Here is a 16,029-nt window from a genome sequence, read left to right as displayed (position 1 = left end):
TCTCAAGACATCAGTCAGGAAGTTAAAGCTTGGTCTTCCAAATGAACAATGATCCCAATCATACTTCCAAAGTTGTGGCAAAATGGCTGAAGGACAACAAAGTCAAGGTATTGGAGTGGCCATCCCAAAGCTCTGACCTCAATTCTATAGATATTTTGTGAGCAGAACTGAAAAAGCAGATGTCAGGATTTGCGAGAAATAAACAGAGTGTAAATGTATTTGGCTAAGGTGTATGTAATCTTCCGACTTCAACTGTACGTATGAGATGAGTAATGAAAAATTTAACAATATTATTAAAGTGACTAGTGTTCCATTATGAAAGTGGATAGTGATTTCATGTCTATGTGTATAGGGCAGCAACCTCTAAGGTGCTAGTGATGGCTACTTAACAGTCTGATGGCCTTGAGATAGAAGCTGTTTTTCGGTCTCTCAGTCCCAGCTTTGATGCACCTGTACTGACCTCGCCTTCTGCATGATAAAGGGGGGAACAGTCAGTGGCCTGGTTGTTGTCCTTGATGATCTTTTTGGCCTTCTTGTGGCATTGGATGCTGTAGGTGTCCTGGAGGGCAGGAGAGCCCCCGGTGATGCATTGGGCAGACCGCACCACCCTTTGGAGAGCCCTGCGGTTATGGGCGGCGCAGTTGCCATGCGGTGATACAGCCCGACAGGATGCTCTCAATTGTGAAGCTGGGTTTTAGGGTTTTAGGTGCCAAGACAAAATTCAAAATTCAGCCTCTTGAGGTTGAAGAGGCGCTGTTCCGCCTTCTTCAAAACACTGTCTGTGTGGGTGGGCCATTTTAGATCTTCCGTGATGTCTACACCGAGGAACTTGAAGCTTTCCACCTTCTCCACTGCAGTCCCTGTAGGCTGTCTCGTCATTGTTGGTAATCAGACCTACTACTGTTGTGTCGTCTGCAATCTTGATGATTAAGTTGGAGGCGTGCATGGCCACTCAGTCATGGGTGAACAGGGAGTACAGGAGGGGGCTGAGCACACACCCTTGTGGGGCCCCTGTGTTGAGGATCAGCGAAGTGGAGGTGTTGGTTCCTACCTTCACCACCTGGGGGCGGCCCGTCAGGAAATCCAGGACCCAGTTGCACAGGGCGGGGTTCAGACCCAGGGTCCCGAGCTTAATGATGAGTTTTGAGGGTACTATGGTGTTGAATGCTGAGCTATAGTCAATGAACAGAATATAGAATGATAGATGATTTTGAATGATATTTGATTTAGAATGATAGGTGATTCAGAATTATATTTGATTCAGATTCTATCACCAGGACTTTGAGACACACAGCAGCACTGGTTGCTTCCTCTGAAACGGGCAACTTTTTTCTAGCATTTCAAAATATACTTTAAAGGGCTTTATGCTTTCAAAGCTGTTAACCAGGGTTTCTGGGGGGGACATGTTCTCTGTGTATCGAAGCTGTTAACCAGGGTTTCTGGGGGGGGCATGTTCTCTGTGTATCGAAGCTGTTAACCAGGGTTTCTGGGGGCATGTTCTCTGTGTATCGAAGCTGTTAACCAGGGTTTCTGGGGGGTTCTCTGTGTATCGAAGCATGTTCTCTGTGTATCGAAGCTGTTAACCAGGGTTTCTGGGGGGCATGTTCTCTGTGTATCGGAGCTGTTAACCAGGGTTTCTGGGGGCATGTTCTCTGTGTATCGGAGCTGTTAATCAGGGTTTCTGGGGGGACATGTTCTCTGTGTATCGAAGCTGTTAACCAGGGTTTCTGGGGGACATGTTCTTTGTACCACACATGGATTTATATGTGAATCCATGTGTACGTCCTGTGTTATTCTCTTCCGTGCCCCCCCCCCCCCCCACCCCACCCGCCACTACCCAGCCAAGCATGTTGTGACACAGTGGACGACCGTTGTCTTGTTCACTAAGCTGCTGCTGGACAGTACGGTAGAGACAGGGTGTGTGTGTGTGTGTGTGTGTGTGTGTGTGTGTGTGTGTTAAGGCTGTGGTATGTTGGGGTGTAAGACACCACATCTCCAGGTCCCCTCCTGTCCCAGAGGATCTATTCTCCTGTCCCTTATCATTAGGCACACATCCCATCACATCAGCCCAACACAGCGTAGCATTAGAGCAGAGCAGCGTGTCAGAGTGCAGAGCACACAATCACACAGCCCTAGCCCAACACTTCAGCCCTCAACAGGCCCTGCCTACGTTTAAACCCTCCACAGGCCCTGCCTATGTTTAAACCCTCCACAGGCCCTGCCTACGTTTAAACCCTCCACAGGCCCTGCCTACGTTTAAACCCTCCACAGGCCCTGCCTAAAGCCCTCCACAGGCCCTGCCTATGTTGAAGCCCTCCACAGGCCCTGACTTTGAAGCCCTCCACAGGCCCTGCCTATGTTGAAGCCCTCCACAGGCCCTGCCTACGTTGAAGCCCTCCACAGGCCCTGCCTATGTTGAAGCCCTCCATAGGCCCTGCCTACGTTTAAACCCTCCACAGGCCCTGCCTACGTTGAAGCCCTCCACAGGCGCTGCCTACGTTTAACCACTCCACAGGCCCTGCCTACGTTGAAGCCCTCCACAGGCCCTGCCTACACTGCAGCCCTCCACAGGCCCTGCCTACATTGAAGCCCTCCACAGGCCCTGCCTACGTTGAAGCCCTCCACAGGCCCTGCCTACGTTGAAGCCCTCCATAGGCCCTGCCTACGTTGAAGCCCTCCACAGGCCCTGCCTACGTTGAAGCCCTCCACAGGCGCTCCACAGGCCCTGCCTACGTTGAAGCCCTCCACAGGCCCTGCCTACACTGCAGCCCTCCACAGGCCCTGCCTACATTGAAGCCCTCCACAGGCCCTGCCTACGTTGAAGCCCTCCACAGGCCCTGCCTACGTTGAAGCCCTCCATAGGCCCTGCCTACGTTGAAGCCCTCCACAGGCCCTGCCTACGTTGAAGCCCTCCACAGGCCCTGCCTACGTTGAAGCCCTCCATAGGCCCTGCCTACGTTGAAGCCCTCCACAGGCCCTGCCTACGTTGAAGCCCTCCATAGGCCCTGCCTACGTTGAAGCCCTCCACAGGCCCTGCCTACGTTGAAGCCCTCCACAGGCCCTGCCTACGTTGAAGCCCTCCATAGGCCCTGCCTACGTTGAAGCCCTCCACAGGCCCTGCCTACGTTGAAGCCCTCCATAGGCCCTGCCTACGTTGAAGCCCTCCACAGGCCCTGCCTACGTTGAAGCCCTCCACAGGCCCTGCCTACGTTGAAGCCCTCCATAGGCCCTGCCTGAAGCCCTCCATAGGCCCTGCCTATACTAGAAGGGAGGAAGAGAAAGGAAAGGAGGGAGAGAGATAGAGGAAAGGAGGGAGAGAGGGAATGGGAATCAGAGGACAGAAGGAGGGAGGAAAGGACAAGTGAGCGAGGGGATGAAAGACTCAGCATGAAGTACTGACAGGAAGAGAGACAGGAAGAGAAGAGAGAGGTGCGAAAGAGATGGTGTGAAATAACGATTTGGAATGCAGCAGGCTAAGGAGGGTCTTGGCTAGGCTGGGTCCATGGGTTAGAGGCTAGGCCCGTAGACTTTTACTGCGGTTGAGCTAGTGTCCAGGCTTGGGCCTGGGTTAAACAAGCCTCCAGACAAGCTCGTTTGTGGAACAGAGCCGGGGCTTCCTGCGAGGGAAGGAAGCAAAGGAACAGACTCACTGGACCCAAATGGTTTTGACATTGAGACGTGAATGAACGGGTGTAAGTGTTTTGTGACCTCATCAGAGTCTATCTTAGACCTCTTTTTTAAATGCGGTTTTCATTAAAGAAAGAGACTACTGGTGGGTCGGAGCTTTCGGCCAGTAACCAAAATGTTGCTGGATCGAATGCCGAATCCGACAAGGTAAAAATCTGTCGTTCTGCCCCTGTTCCCTGGGCGTCGATGACGTGGATGTTGATTAAGGCAGCATCCCCCCTCACCACTTTGATTCAGAGGGGTTGAGTTAAATGCGGAAGACACATTTCATTTGAATGCATGCATTCATTTCTACAACTAACTAGGTATCCCCTCCCTTTCCCTATTTCCCTACTAAAATCCATTAGCTGATGTGTCCATGTAACTGTTGAATTGTTGGGAGCACTTCCTCTCTTTATTTTTCTACATTAAAGAAAAATACATTCTAAAATATTTAGCATGGAATAGTTATTTTGAAGAGAGGAGTCAGGTTTAGTTTAGTATCATTAAGAACAGTCTCAGGTTCTCTGAGCCCACAGTTCTTAAGGATGGATTAAACTGTCTTTAAACACTCTGGGCCAATTGCAACCATGGATGAGCCACCAGTTTATTGCCAGCTGATCTCTCGTTAAACCATCAATACGTGCTGAAACCACCTGCACTGCTGATCTCAACTGCAACCAACATTGGCCAGCAATTTACCACAATCTAACTCAGATTTTGAGGTTATCTTTATTCTTGATGGCAGCCAACATTTTTCAAGACTATTTCGTCCCTCTGGTTGGTATTATCCTTGGAACAACCACTTACAATAAAATATTGCAGTCAGAGTGCAGTATAACTGCAGTTAGAGAGGAGTATAACTGCAATACCGTGTGCTGCAAATACCATATTCTTATCGGCAGACTCAACAGCCTTGGTTTCTCTAGTGACTGCCTCACCTGGTTCACTAACTACTTCTCAGATAGAGTTCAGTGTGTCAAATCGGAGGGCCTGTTGTCCGGACTTCTGGCAGTCAGTATGGGGGTGTCACAGGGATCAATTCTCGGGCCGACTCTTTTCTCTGTATATATATCCAAGATCACTGACATCTGGCCCTTCTTTGGACACTGTGTTAACAAACCGCCAAACGAGCTTCAACGCCAAACAACACTCCTTCCGTGGCCTCCAACTGCTCTTAAATGCTAGTAAAACTAAATGCATGCTCTTAAACCGATCGCTGCCCGCACCCGCCCGCCCGACTAGCATCACTACTCTGGACGGTTCTGACTTAGAATATGTGGACAACTATAAATATCTAGGTGTCTGACTAGACTGTAAACTCTCCTTCCAGACTCACATTAAACATCTCCAATCCAAAGTTAAATCTAGAATTGGCTTCCTATTTTGCAACAACGCCTCCTCTCATGCTGCCAAACATACCCTCGTAAAACTGACCATCCTACCAATCCTTGACTTCAGCGATGTAATTTACAAATGAGTCTCCAACACTCTACTCAGCAAATTGGATGCAGTCTATCACAGTGCCATCTGTTTTGTCACCAAAGCCCCATATACTACCCACCACTGCGACCTGTATGCTCTCGTTGGCTGGTCATATTCGTCGCCAAACCCACTGGCTCCAGGTCATCTATAAGTCTTTGCAAGGTATAGCTATGCCTTATCTCAGCTCACTGGTCACCATGGCAATACCCACCCATAGTACATGCTCCTGCAGGTATATTCCACTGGTCATCCCCAAAGCCAACACCTCCTTTCCTTCCAGTTCTCTGCTGCCAATGACTGGAACGAAATGCAAAAGTCACTGAAGTTGGAGACTTATATCTCCCTCTGCTGCTTACTGATCACTGCAGCTGTACACAGCCCATCTGTAAATAGCCCATCCAACCTACTACCTACCTCATCCCCATACTTGTTTTTGTTTTTCTGTTCTTTTACACACCAGTATTTCTACTTGCAGATCCTCATCTGCACATATGTCACTCCAGTGTAAATTGCTAAATTGTAATTACTTTGCCACTATAGGCCTATTTATTGCCTTACCTCCTTATTTCATTTGCACACACTGTATATAGATTTTTCTATTGTGTTATTGACTGTATGTTTGTTAATCCCATGTGTAACTCTGTGTTGTTGTTTTTGTTGCACTGCTTTGCTTTATCTTGGCCAGGTCGCAGTTGTAAATGAGAACTTGTTCTCAACTGGCCTACCTGGTTAAATAAAGGTGAAATTTAAAAAAATTAAGTCCAAAATAACCGTTTTTTTGCTGCAGTAGTTTTGCTGTGTAACTGCAGTTACAGTACAATATAAATGCAGTTTATTCTGCAATTACTGCGCCAAAATACCACAGTCAACTGCAGTTACTGCACTTTTACTGCAATTTCAAAACTGCAATCTTTTTTTGTAAGGGAACTTAGTCCTATTTTATGAGCAGACTAGGCGACGTTATCTATTTGAAAAAAAAAGAGTATTTCCTCGTTTACTGTGGCAATTTACCCAACACGTTGTATGAATGGAAAACCAATGTTTTAATGGTGTTGCCTACTTGTATTATTTTATTAACTATTTTTTATATAACATTTTTCAATGTGGTCATTTCTTATCAAGATTGAGGCAAAAATATCCCTGGACAGTCCATATTTGAAATGTTTAACTAAATCAAGTAAATAGTGATTGAGTTATTTGATATTTTTAAAAATAAAATTAAAATGGCGTCTAAAGTTATTTAGAATGGCATGTATTATATTATTTAGCCTTTTAAGTGAAACATTTGAATGAAATATAGGTCTACTACTTCTCTATTCTGAAAAGAATACAGTGTTTTTACCTTGGTCTTTCCTCATCTCTTCAGTATGATTGAGTGTAGTCTGGGCTAGGGGTGCGAAGGAGAACGGCAAGAAACTAGAGTGACGAACCGCCCTTGCTCTCTCTCCCTGGCTGGCTTCCCTCTCTCCTCTGGGATTCTCTACCTCTGACCCTATTACGGAGGCTGAGTCAATTGCTTACTATTGCTCTCCCATGTCGTCCCATGTTGTCCCTAGAAGGGGTGCGTTCCGTCGTGCCAGGCTTTTTCCGCTATACTCGATTTGAGTGGGTAGAATCACTGACATGATCTTCCTGTACGTTTGAAAATCTTGAAGAACGATGTGGCCTTAATGGCCTTGCTTCTACATCCGCATTGCTTGCTGTTTGGGCTTTTAGACTGTGTTTCTGACTAAACACATACAGTTGAAGTCTGAAGTTTACGTACACTTTAGCCAAATTAATTCAAACTAAGTTTTTCACAATTCCGGGTATTTAATCCTAGTGAAAATTCCCTGTCTTAGGTCAGTTAGGATCACCACTTTATTTTAAGAATGTGAAATGTAAGAATAATAATAGAGAGACTGATTTATTTCAGCTTTTATTTCTTTCATTAAATTCCCAGGGGGTCAAAGGTTTCCATACACTCAATTAGTATTTGGTAGCATTGCCTTTAAATTGTTTAACCTAGGTCAAATGTTTTGTGTAACCTTCCACAATAATTTTGGCCCATTCCTCCTGACAGAGCTGGTGTAACTGAGTCAGGTTTGTAGGCCTCCTTGCTCGCACATGCTTTTTCAGTTCTGCCCTCAAATGTTCTGTAGCATTGAGGTCAGGGCTTTGTGATGGCCACTCCAATACCTTGACTTTGTTGTCCTTAAGCCATTTTGCCACAACTTTGGAAGTATGCTTGGGGTCATTGTTCATTTGGAAGACCCATTGGCGACCAAGCTTTAACTTCCTGACTGATGTCTTGAGAAGTTGCTTCAATATATCCACACCATTTTCCTGCCTCGTGATGCCATCTATTTTGTGAAGTGCACCAGTCCCACCTGCAGCAAAGCACCCCCACAACATGATGCTGCCACCCCCGTGCTTCACGGTTGGGATGGTGTTCTTCGGTTTGCAAGCCTCCACCTTTTTCCTCCAAACATAACAATGGTCAAACAGTTCTATTTTTGTTTCATCAGACCAGAGGACATTTCTCCAAAAAGTACGATCTTTGTCCCCATGTGCAGTTGCAAACCATAGTCTGGCTTTTTTATGACTGTTTTGGAGCAGTGGCTTCTTCGTTGCTGAGCTGCCTTTCAGGTTATGATGATATAGGACTCGTTTTATGGTGGATATAGATGCTTTTGTACCTGTTTCCTCCAGCATCTTCACAAGGTCCTTTGCTGTTGTTCTGTGACTGATTTGCACTTTTTCACACCAAATTACGTTCATGTCTAAGAGACAGAACACGTCTCCTTCCTGAGCGGTATGACGGCTGTGTGGTTCCATGTTGTTTATACTTGCATACTATTGTTTTTACAGATGAATGTGGTACCTTCAGGCATTTGGAAATTGCTCCCAAAGATGAACCAGAATTTATTTTCTGAGGTATTGGCTGATTTCTTTTGATTTTCGCATGATGTCAAGCAAAGAGGCAATGAGTTTGAAGGTAGGCCTTGAAATACATCCACAGGTACATCTCCAATTGACTCAAATTATGTCAATATCCTATCAGAAGCTTCTAAAGCCATGACATCCTTTTCTGGAATTTATCCAAGCTGTTTAATGGCACAGTCAACTTAGTGTATGTAAACCTCTGACCCGCTGGATTTGTGATACAGTGAATTATAAGTGAAATAATCTGTCTGTAAACAATTGTTGGAAAAATAACTTGTGTCATGCACAAAGTAGATGTCCTAACCGACTTGCCAAAACTATAGATTGTTAAAAAGAAATGTGTGGAGTGGTTGAAAAACGAGTTTTAAAGTGTATGTACACTTCCGACTTCAACTGTATGTGCTGATGTAAAAAGGACTTTACAAATACTTTATTTCTTTGATTTAACCTTTATTTAACTAGGCAAATCAGTTTAGAATACATTCTTATTTACAATGGGGGGCCTGGGATTAAAAATAATACTAATAATAAATACAATATAATATAGGACAAAATACACATCACAACAAGAGAGACAACATAGCAAGGCAGCAACACAATGACAACGCATTTGATTGTTTTATCAGCCTTACGGTTTCCAATGCTCCTGATGGGTTGATATTTGGGGGCGAGAGTAGAGAATCTAGACCAGCTGTCTGGTATCGTAGTCACTTGACACGGTAACAGCAGCAGATCAACTCATCTGATGGTTTATGCTTGTAGGTTTTTCCTAGCAATCAAGCTTCGGGGGTGAATGTAATCTCCTGTTAGTAGCATTTTAAGACATTCATCGCTAACCTGCAGGAGGTTAAGTTCTGCCTGTTCATTGCAAAGCAGGTTAAGTTCTGCCTCTTCATTGCAATCAAGCCTCAGAGGTGTTGATTTAACCATGTTTGTGTGTGCTCTCTCTCTCTCTCTCTCTCTCCCAGGTCAATGCTGACTTTTTAAAGATTGAGAAGTTCACTCTGGGGGGAATCGGAGTGGTATTCGAGGCTAAGGCATACCTCAAGTTGCACTTTGACCCCTCAAACAACTGCGTGAAGGACATTTACCCTGCCGACCACCTTATCCTAGAGAGATATACACGGTTATGAAAACGTCACGCCAGGGTAAGCCTACACAAAACACAGCCCTTAATTGAATTATTTCTAAAATCCCCCATGGGAAAAATCTATGGTGGAAAAACGATTGGAACCATTTCCCTGTTTGACCGCTAGGTTTAATGGGTATTATGACTCTTACTGTGGCACTCTATATGTGAGCATGTTATATGATCCCATTGGTTTCATTTAGCTGTTGTGTTCATATTAGTGTTGTATACTGCGCTATGTTAATTGTAGAACTGAATACCCAGTGTCGTCTTCTTGCTGAATTCGAGTCAATGATAATGAATTAACGAAAGATAATTACTTGCCTGTATAAAACAAAAGGTAGAACTGCTTGCCTGTGAATTCTTCAATACACTTTATTGATTCATTTCAAATGCAATGCAGGAATTCTTTCTTTGGGACAGACAATATTGTTATTTGTTAAGCATGGGACTAGAACTAGGCTTAATCTGTCTCTGGGAAACTGGTCCTATATGTCCAAATCAATTGAGTGACAGGTTTAGAAGACTTTAACATGTATCATTGATATGCAGTTCTTGATGTCAATGATTAACACACAGCTTAAAATGATAAACCACGACGACCAGTAAAATCAAGCTTCATATTTATCCACCAGTATCTTCACCCAACAATGTGACAATGTTTTCAGATTCATTGGACAAAACATATCTGGTGAGAGATGTTGGAGTATGTTGTCGTAATTCACTGTGTAATAATACTGCAATGTGATGATGACAGAGCGGATATCATGCTAGTCCTTGTGTTGTTGATGTGGTGGAGGTGAAGTAGATCACCAGAGAGAGAAAGAAGGGGGTTGATATTCAGACAGAGGAGAGGGGCATCAGACCTCCTCTCCCCTGTCAGGCTGCACCACGGTGGGCTCACTGCTCTGGGAGGGAAGCTTGCCCCCCTCACATGGGTAGCGGGGCCTCTGGAGCTGTGATGTCACAACAGGAAGCTCCTGCCTTTCCCAGTCGCCCTGGCACAGAAAAAAACACAGAAGCAGTCAGGCAAGGCGTGTGTGTGTGTGTGTGTGTGTGTGTGTGTGTGTGTGTGTGTGTGTGTGTGTGTGTGTGTGTGTGTGTGTGTGTGTGTGTGTGTGTGTGTGTGTGTGTGTGAACATCATTGTACTGTGAAGACCTTAAATGTACTGTGAACTTTTGACTCGTTTTGTGTGATGGTTAAGCGCGCATTTGTGCGTGTGTTTCATCATGTGTGGTGGAATGTGTTTCTGTGCAGTGTTTCTCTATGAGAATATGCTCTATACGGTAGAGTTAGTCTCCAGTCACCAGGCCTCTATACGGTAGAGTTAGTCTCCAGTCACCAGGTCTCTATACGGTAGAGTTAGTCTCCAGTCATCAGGTCTCTATACGGTAGAGTTAGTCTCCAGTCATCAGGTCTCTATACGGTAGAGTTAGTCTCCAGTCATCAGGTCTCTATACGGTAGAGTTAGTCTCCAGTCATCAGGTCTCTATACGGTAGAGTTAGTCTCCAGTCATCAGGTCTCTATACGGTAGAGTTAGTCTCCAGTCATCAGGTCTCTATACGGTAGAGTTAGTCTCCAGTCATCAGGTCTCTATACGGTAGAGTTAGTCTCCAGTCACCAGGTCTCTATACGGTAGAGTTAGTCTCCAGTCACCAGGTCTCTATACGGTAGAGTTAGTCTCCAGTCACCAGGTCTCTATACGGTAGAGTTAGTCTCCAGTCACCAGGTCTCTATACGGTAGAGTTAGTCTCCAGTCATCAGGTCTCTATACGGTAGAGTTAGTCTCCAGTCACCAGGCCTCTATACGGTAGAGTTAGTCTCCAGTCATCAGGTCTCTATACGGTAGAGTTAGTCTCCAGTCATCAGGTCTCTATACGGTAGAGTTAGTCTCCAGTCACCAGGCCTCTATACGGTAGAGTTAGTCTCCAGTCATCAGGTCTCTATACGGTAGAGTTAGTCTCCAGTCACCAGGTCTCTATACGGTAGAGTTAGTCTCCAGTCACCAGGTCTCTATACGGTAGAGTTAGTCTCCAGTCATCAGGTCTCTATACGGTAGAGTTAGTCTCCAGTCACCATGTCTCTATACGGTAGAGTTAGTCTCCAGTCACCATGTCTCTATACGGTAGAGTTAGTCTCCAGTCACCAGGTCTCTATACGGTAGAGTTAGTCTCCAGTCACCAGGCCTCTATACGGTAGAGTTAGTCTCCAGTCATCAGGTCTCTATACGGTAGAGTTAGTCTCCAGTCACCAGGTCTCTATACGGTAGAGTTAGTCTCCAGTCACCAGGTCTCTATACGGTAGAGTTAGTCTCCAGTCACCAGGTCTCTATACGGTAGAGTTAGTCTCCAGTCACCATGTCTCTATACGGTAGAGTTAGTCTCCAGTCACCAGGTCTCTATACAGTAGAGTTAGTCTCCAGTCACCAGGTCTCTATACGGTAGAGTTAGTCTCCAGTCATCAGGTCTCTATCACGGTCTCTAGAGTTAGTCTCCAGTCACCAGGTCCCTATTGGTCTCCAGTCACGGTAGAGTTAGTCTCCAGTCACCAGGTCTCTATACGGTAGAGTTAGTCTCCAGTCACCGGACTCTATATGGTAGAGTTAGTCTCCAGTCACCAGGTCTCTATACGGTAGAGTTAGTCTCTAGTCACCAGGTTTCTATACGGTAGAGTTGGTCTCTAGTCACCAGGTCCCTATACGGTAGAGTTGGTCTCTAGTCACCAGGTCCCTATACGGTAGAGTTAGTCTCCAGTCACCAGGTCTCTATACGGTAGAGTCAGTCTCTAGTCACCAGGTCCCTATACGGTAGAGTTAGTCTCTAGTCACCAGGTCTGTATACGGTAGAGTTAGTCTCTAGTCACCAGGTCGGTATACGGTAGAGTTAGTCTCCAGTCACCAGGTCTCTATACGGTAGAGTTAGTCTCCAGTCACCAGGTCTCTATATGGTAGAGTTAGTCTCCAGTCACCATGTCTCTATACGGTAGAGTTAGTCTCTAGTCACCAGGTCCCTATACGGTAGAGCTCCCGAGTGGCACAGCGGTCTAAGGCACTGCATCTCATTGCAAGAGGTGGTCACTACAGTCCCTGGTTTGAATCCAGACTGTGATTGGGAATCTCATAGGGCAGTGCACAATTGGCCCAGTGTCGTCTGGGTTTGGCTGGGGTAAGCCGTCATTGTAAATAAGAATGTGTTCTTAACTGCCTAGTTAAATAAAGGTTAAATAAATAAATAAAATAGAGTTAGTCTCCAGTCATCAGATGATTGGCTGGCATATGGCCCTCTGAACACAGGGACCTGGTTGGCAGGTCAGCACAAGTCAGTCAAAGATCAATGGCCGCAGGTGGGGATACCATGGTAAATTAAACACTCACTAAATGCCTCCCTCACCTTCCACTATCCTTGTCTGTTACTGTCCCAGCAGCCATCAGCCAGTCCAGTCAGCTGCATACACACCTCTCCAGCCAGATATGCGCTCACCCAGACTACTGGTGAATGATTTCAGACTGACAGCGATGGGTGAGGAGGGTTGTTGTTATGGTGGTGCTCATATACGGTATCAGGGCCAGTCTGAGAGCAGAGTAGCAGTAAAATGTTACCCTAAATGATCAGAACAGACTGCACCCTGCAATCTATACTCCCATTTCGTTTAATGGTGACGCAGCACCATGCGCTGCGCAAACTCTTTTTAAAATGTTATGAATATCGTTTTGGATTTCCAGCAGCAGCTCAGAGTATGTATCTACCGGTATTGTACTAGACTGTCCTGTACTATACTCCCAGGGAAGAGCTTGGTGAAGGGCTGGTAACAGGCCCTGGAGATGGGATAGGTGTTGTAGAGAGAGTTCAGCACCTCTCCACTGTCCTGTACTATACATAACTATACTTTACTGTACTGTACTGTCCTATACATAACTATACTCTACTGTACTGTCCTGTACTATACATAACTATACTCTACTGTACTGTACTGTCCTATACATAACTATACTCTACTGTACTGTACTGTCATGTACTATACATAACTATACTCTACTGTACTGTACTGTCCTGTACTATACATACCTATACTCTACTGTACTGTCCTGTACTATACATACCTATACTCTACTGTACTGTCCTGTACATAACTGTACTCTACTGTCCTGTGCTATACTATAACTGTACTATAATATCCTGTACTCCAACTGTACTCTACAGTCCTGTACTATAACTGTACTCTACTGTCCTGTACCATAACTCCCCTCTATTGTCCTTTACTATATTTTAAATATACTCTACTGTACTGTCATGTACGATACTATAACTATACCGTACTGTCTTGTAATATACTACACCTGTACTCTACTGTCCTGTACTATACTATAACTGTACTCTACTGTACTCTACTGCCCTGTACTATACAGTCAAATCTGAAGCCATATAATTGTATGAAATTGATTAGAATCATAAAATTATAATAAATGATGTGTGTAGTTTTAGTCATTATGTGTGTAGTTTAACTCAGAATTAGGGTAAAACAATATAACTGTAACAATGTCTATTATAGTATCTAAAAAACAGACTGTCTGAGCAAGTTTCGGTGCCGACCTTGGCTGGGGGCCACTGAGAGTACTTCCCAGGGTCTCCCTATCTTGAGGGAGGACGGGGAGTGATTCTCACGGACTCCCCTAATCTTTATCCGCTCGGCTGGGTAGCAGGACAGTGTGTGCGTAGGATGCCTAATGTTTGTTTGTGAAAGTATGTGCGTAAGAAGCCAGTATAAAATGAATGGTTTTGTACAACTAACCAGCTCTCTCATGAATAAACCTTATTGACTATTTTAGCTGGGCCTCCCTCTGTTTCATTTCCACCAGTATCTTACAAATCCTGGTTAGTAGACTGAGTAGTTAATTGAATTGGTTTATGAATATCGAGAGCATAATTCTCATAACAGGAATACAGCTCATTCAATGCTGTCTTAGTGCCAGCCTCTGACTGTGATGGTATGTAAACAGCTACGAAAAATACAGATGAAAACTCTCTAGGTGGATAGTGTGGTCTACAGCTTATCATGAGATACTCTACCTCAGGCGAGCAATAGCTTGTGACTTCCTTAGATATCATGCACCAGCTGTTATTTACAAAAATACATAGTCCGCCGCCCCTTGTCTTACCAGACGCCGCTGTTCTATCCTGCCGGTACAGCGTATAACCAGCCAGCTGTATGTTGATAGTGTCGTCGTTCAGCCACAACTCCGTGAAGCATAAGATATTACAGTTTTTAATGTCCTGTTGGTAGTTTAATCTTCCGTGTAGGTCATCTATTTTATTCTCCAAAGATTGCACGTTTGCTATCAGAATGGAAGGAAGTGGGGGTTTATTCGATCACCTACGAATTCTCATAAGGCCTTTTTCTCCACCTCCTCTTTATGCAAATCACAGGGATCTGGGCCTGTTCCTGAAAAAGCAGTATATAGTTCGCGTCGGGCTCCACAGACTCATGAAAAGAAAAAAAGGATTCTGACAGTCCGTGGTGAGTAATCGCAGTCCTGATGTCCAGAAGTTATTTTCGGGTCATAAAAGCTTTTTGCGGCAACATTATGTACAAAATATGTACAAAAATAAGTTACAAACAACGCAAATAAACAAATAAAAAAATACAATCGGTTGGAGACCCTTAAAACGACTGCCTTCTTCTCCGGAACCATATTTAGAATATTTACTATAACTGTACTCTATTTTCCTGTACTACACTATAACCGTACTCTACTGTCCTGTCCTATACTATAACTGTACTCTATTTTCCTGTACTACACTATAACCGTCCTCTACTGTCCTGTCCTATACTATAACTGTACTCTACTGTCCTGTACTACACTATAACCATACTCTACTGTCCTGTCCTATACTATAACTGTACTCTATTTTCCTGTACTACACTATAACCGTATTCTACTGTCCTGTCCTATACTATAACTGCACTCTATTTTCCTGTACTACACTATAACCGTATTCTACTGTCCTGTCTTATACTATAACTGTACTCTATTTTCCTGTACTACACTATAACCGTCCTCTACTGTCCTGTCCTATACTATAACTGTACTCTACTGTCCTGTACTACACTATAACCATACTCTACTGTCCTGTCCTATACTATAACTGTACTCTATTTTCCTGTACTACACTATAACCGTATTCTACTGTCCTGTCCTATACTATAACTGTACTCTATTTTCCTGTACTACACTATAACCGTACTCTACTGTCCTGTCCTATACTATAACTGTACTCTACTGTTCTGTACTACACTATAACCATACTCTACTGTCCTGTCCTATACTATAACTGTACTCTACTGTCCTGTACTACACTATAACCATACTCTACTGTCCTGTCCTATACTATAACTGTACTCTACTGTCCTGTACTACACTATAACCATACTCTACTGTCCTGTCCTATACTATAACTGTACTCTATTTTCCTGTACTACACTATAACCGTATTCTACTGTCCTGTCCTATACTATAACTGTACTCTACTGTCCTGTCCTATACTATAACTGTACTCTACTGTCCTGTACTACACTATAACCATACTCTACTGTCCTGTCCTATACTATAACTGTACTCTATTTTCCTGTACTACACTATAACCATATTCTACTGTCCTGTCCTATACTATAACTGTACTCTACTGTCCTGTACTACACTATAACCGTCCTCTACTGTCCTGTCCTATACTATAACTGTACTCTACTGTCCTGTCCTATACTATAACTGTACTCTACTGTCCTGTCCTATACTATAACCATACTCTACTGTCCTGTCCTATACTA

General features: G+C 44.4%; 1 protein-coding gene across 1 annotated transcript in view; it reads right to left on the bottom strand.

Annotated features, from left to right (window-relative positions):
* Positions 1–9,564: 9,564 nt before the first annotated feature.
* LOC112257386 (dopamine beta-hydroxylase-like) overlaps positions 9,565–16,029 on the bottom strand; it is a 61,231-nt gene continuing 54,766 nt past the window's right edge. The window contains exon 12 of the mRNA XM_024430908.2: positions 9,565–10,203. Coding sequence (XP_024286676.2) covers positions 10,066–10,203 — 138 coding nt within the window. The 3' untranslated portion in view covers positions 9,565–10,065. The remainder of the gene's footprint in view (positions 10,204–16,029) is intronic.

This window comes from Oncorhynchus tshawytscha, linkage group LG09 (genome assembly GCF_018296145.1).
Source record: "Oncorhynchus tshawytscha isolate Ot180627B linkage group LG09, Otsh_v2.0, whole genome shotgun sequence".
NCBI classification, from domain to species: Eukaryota; Metazoa; Chordata; class Actinopteri; order Salmoniformes; family Salmonidae; genus Oncorhynchus; species Oncorhynchus tshawytscha.
This window is presented reverse-complemented; position numbering and strand designations above follow the sequence as displayed.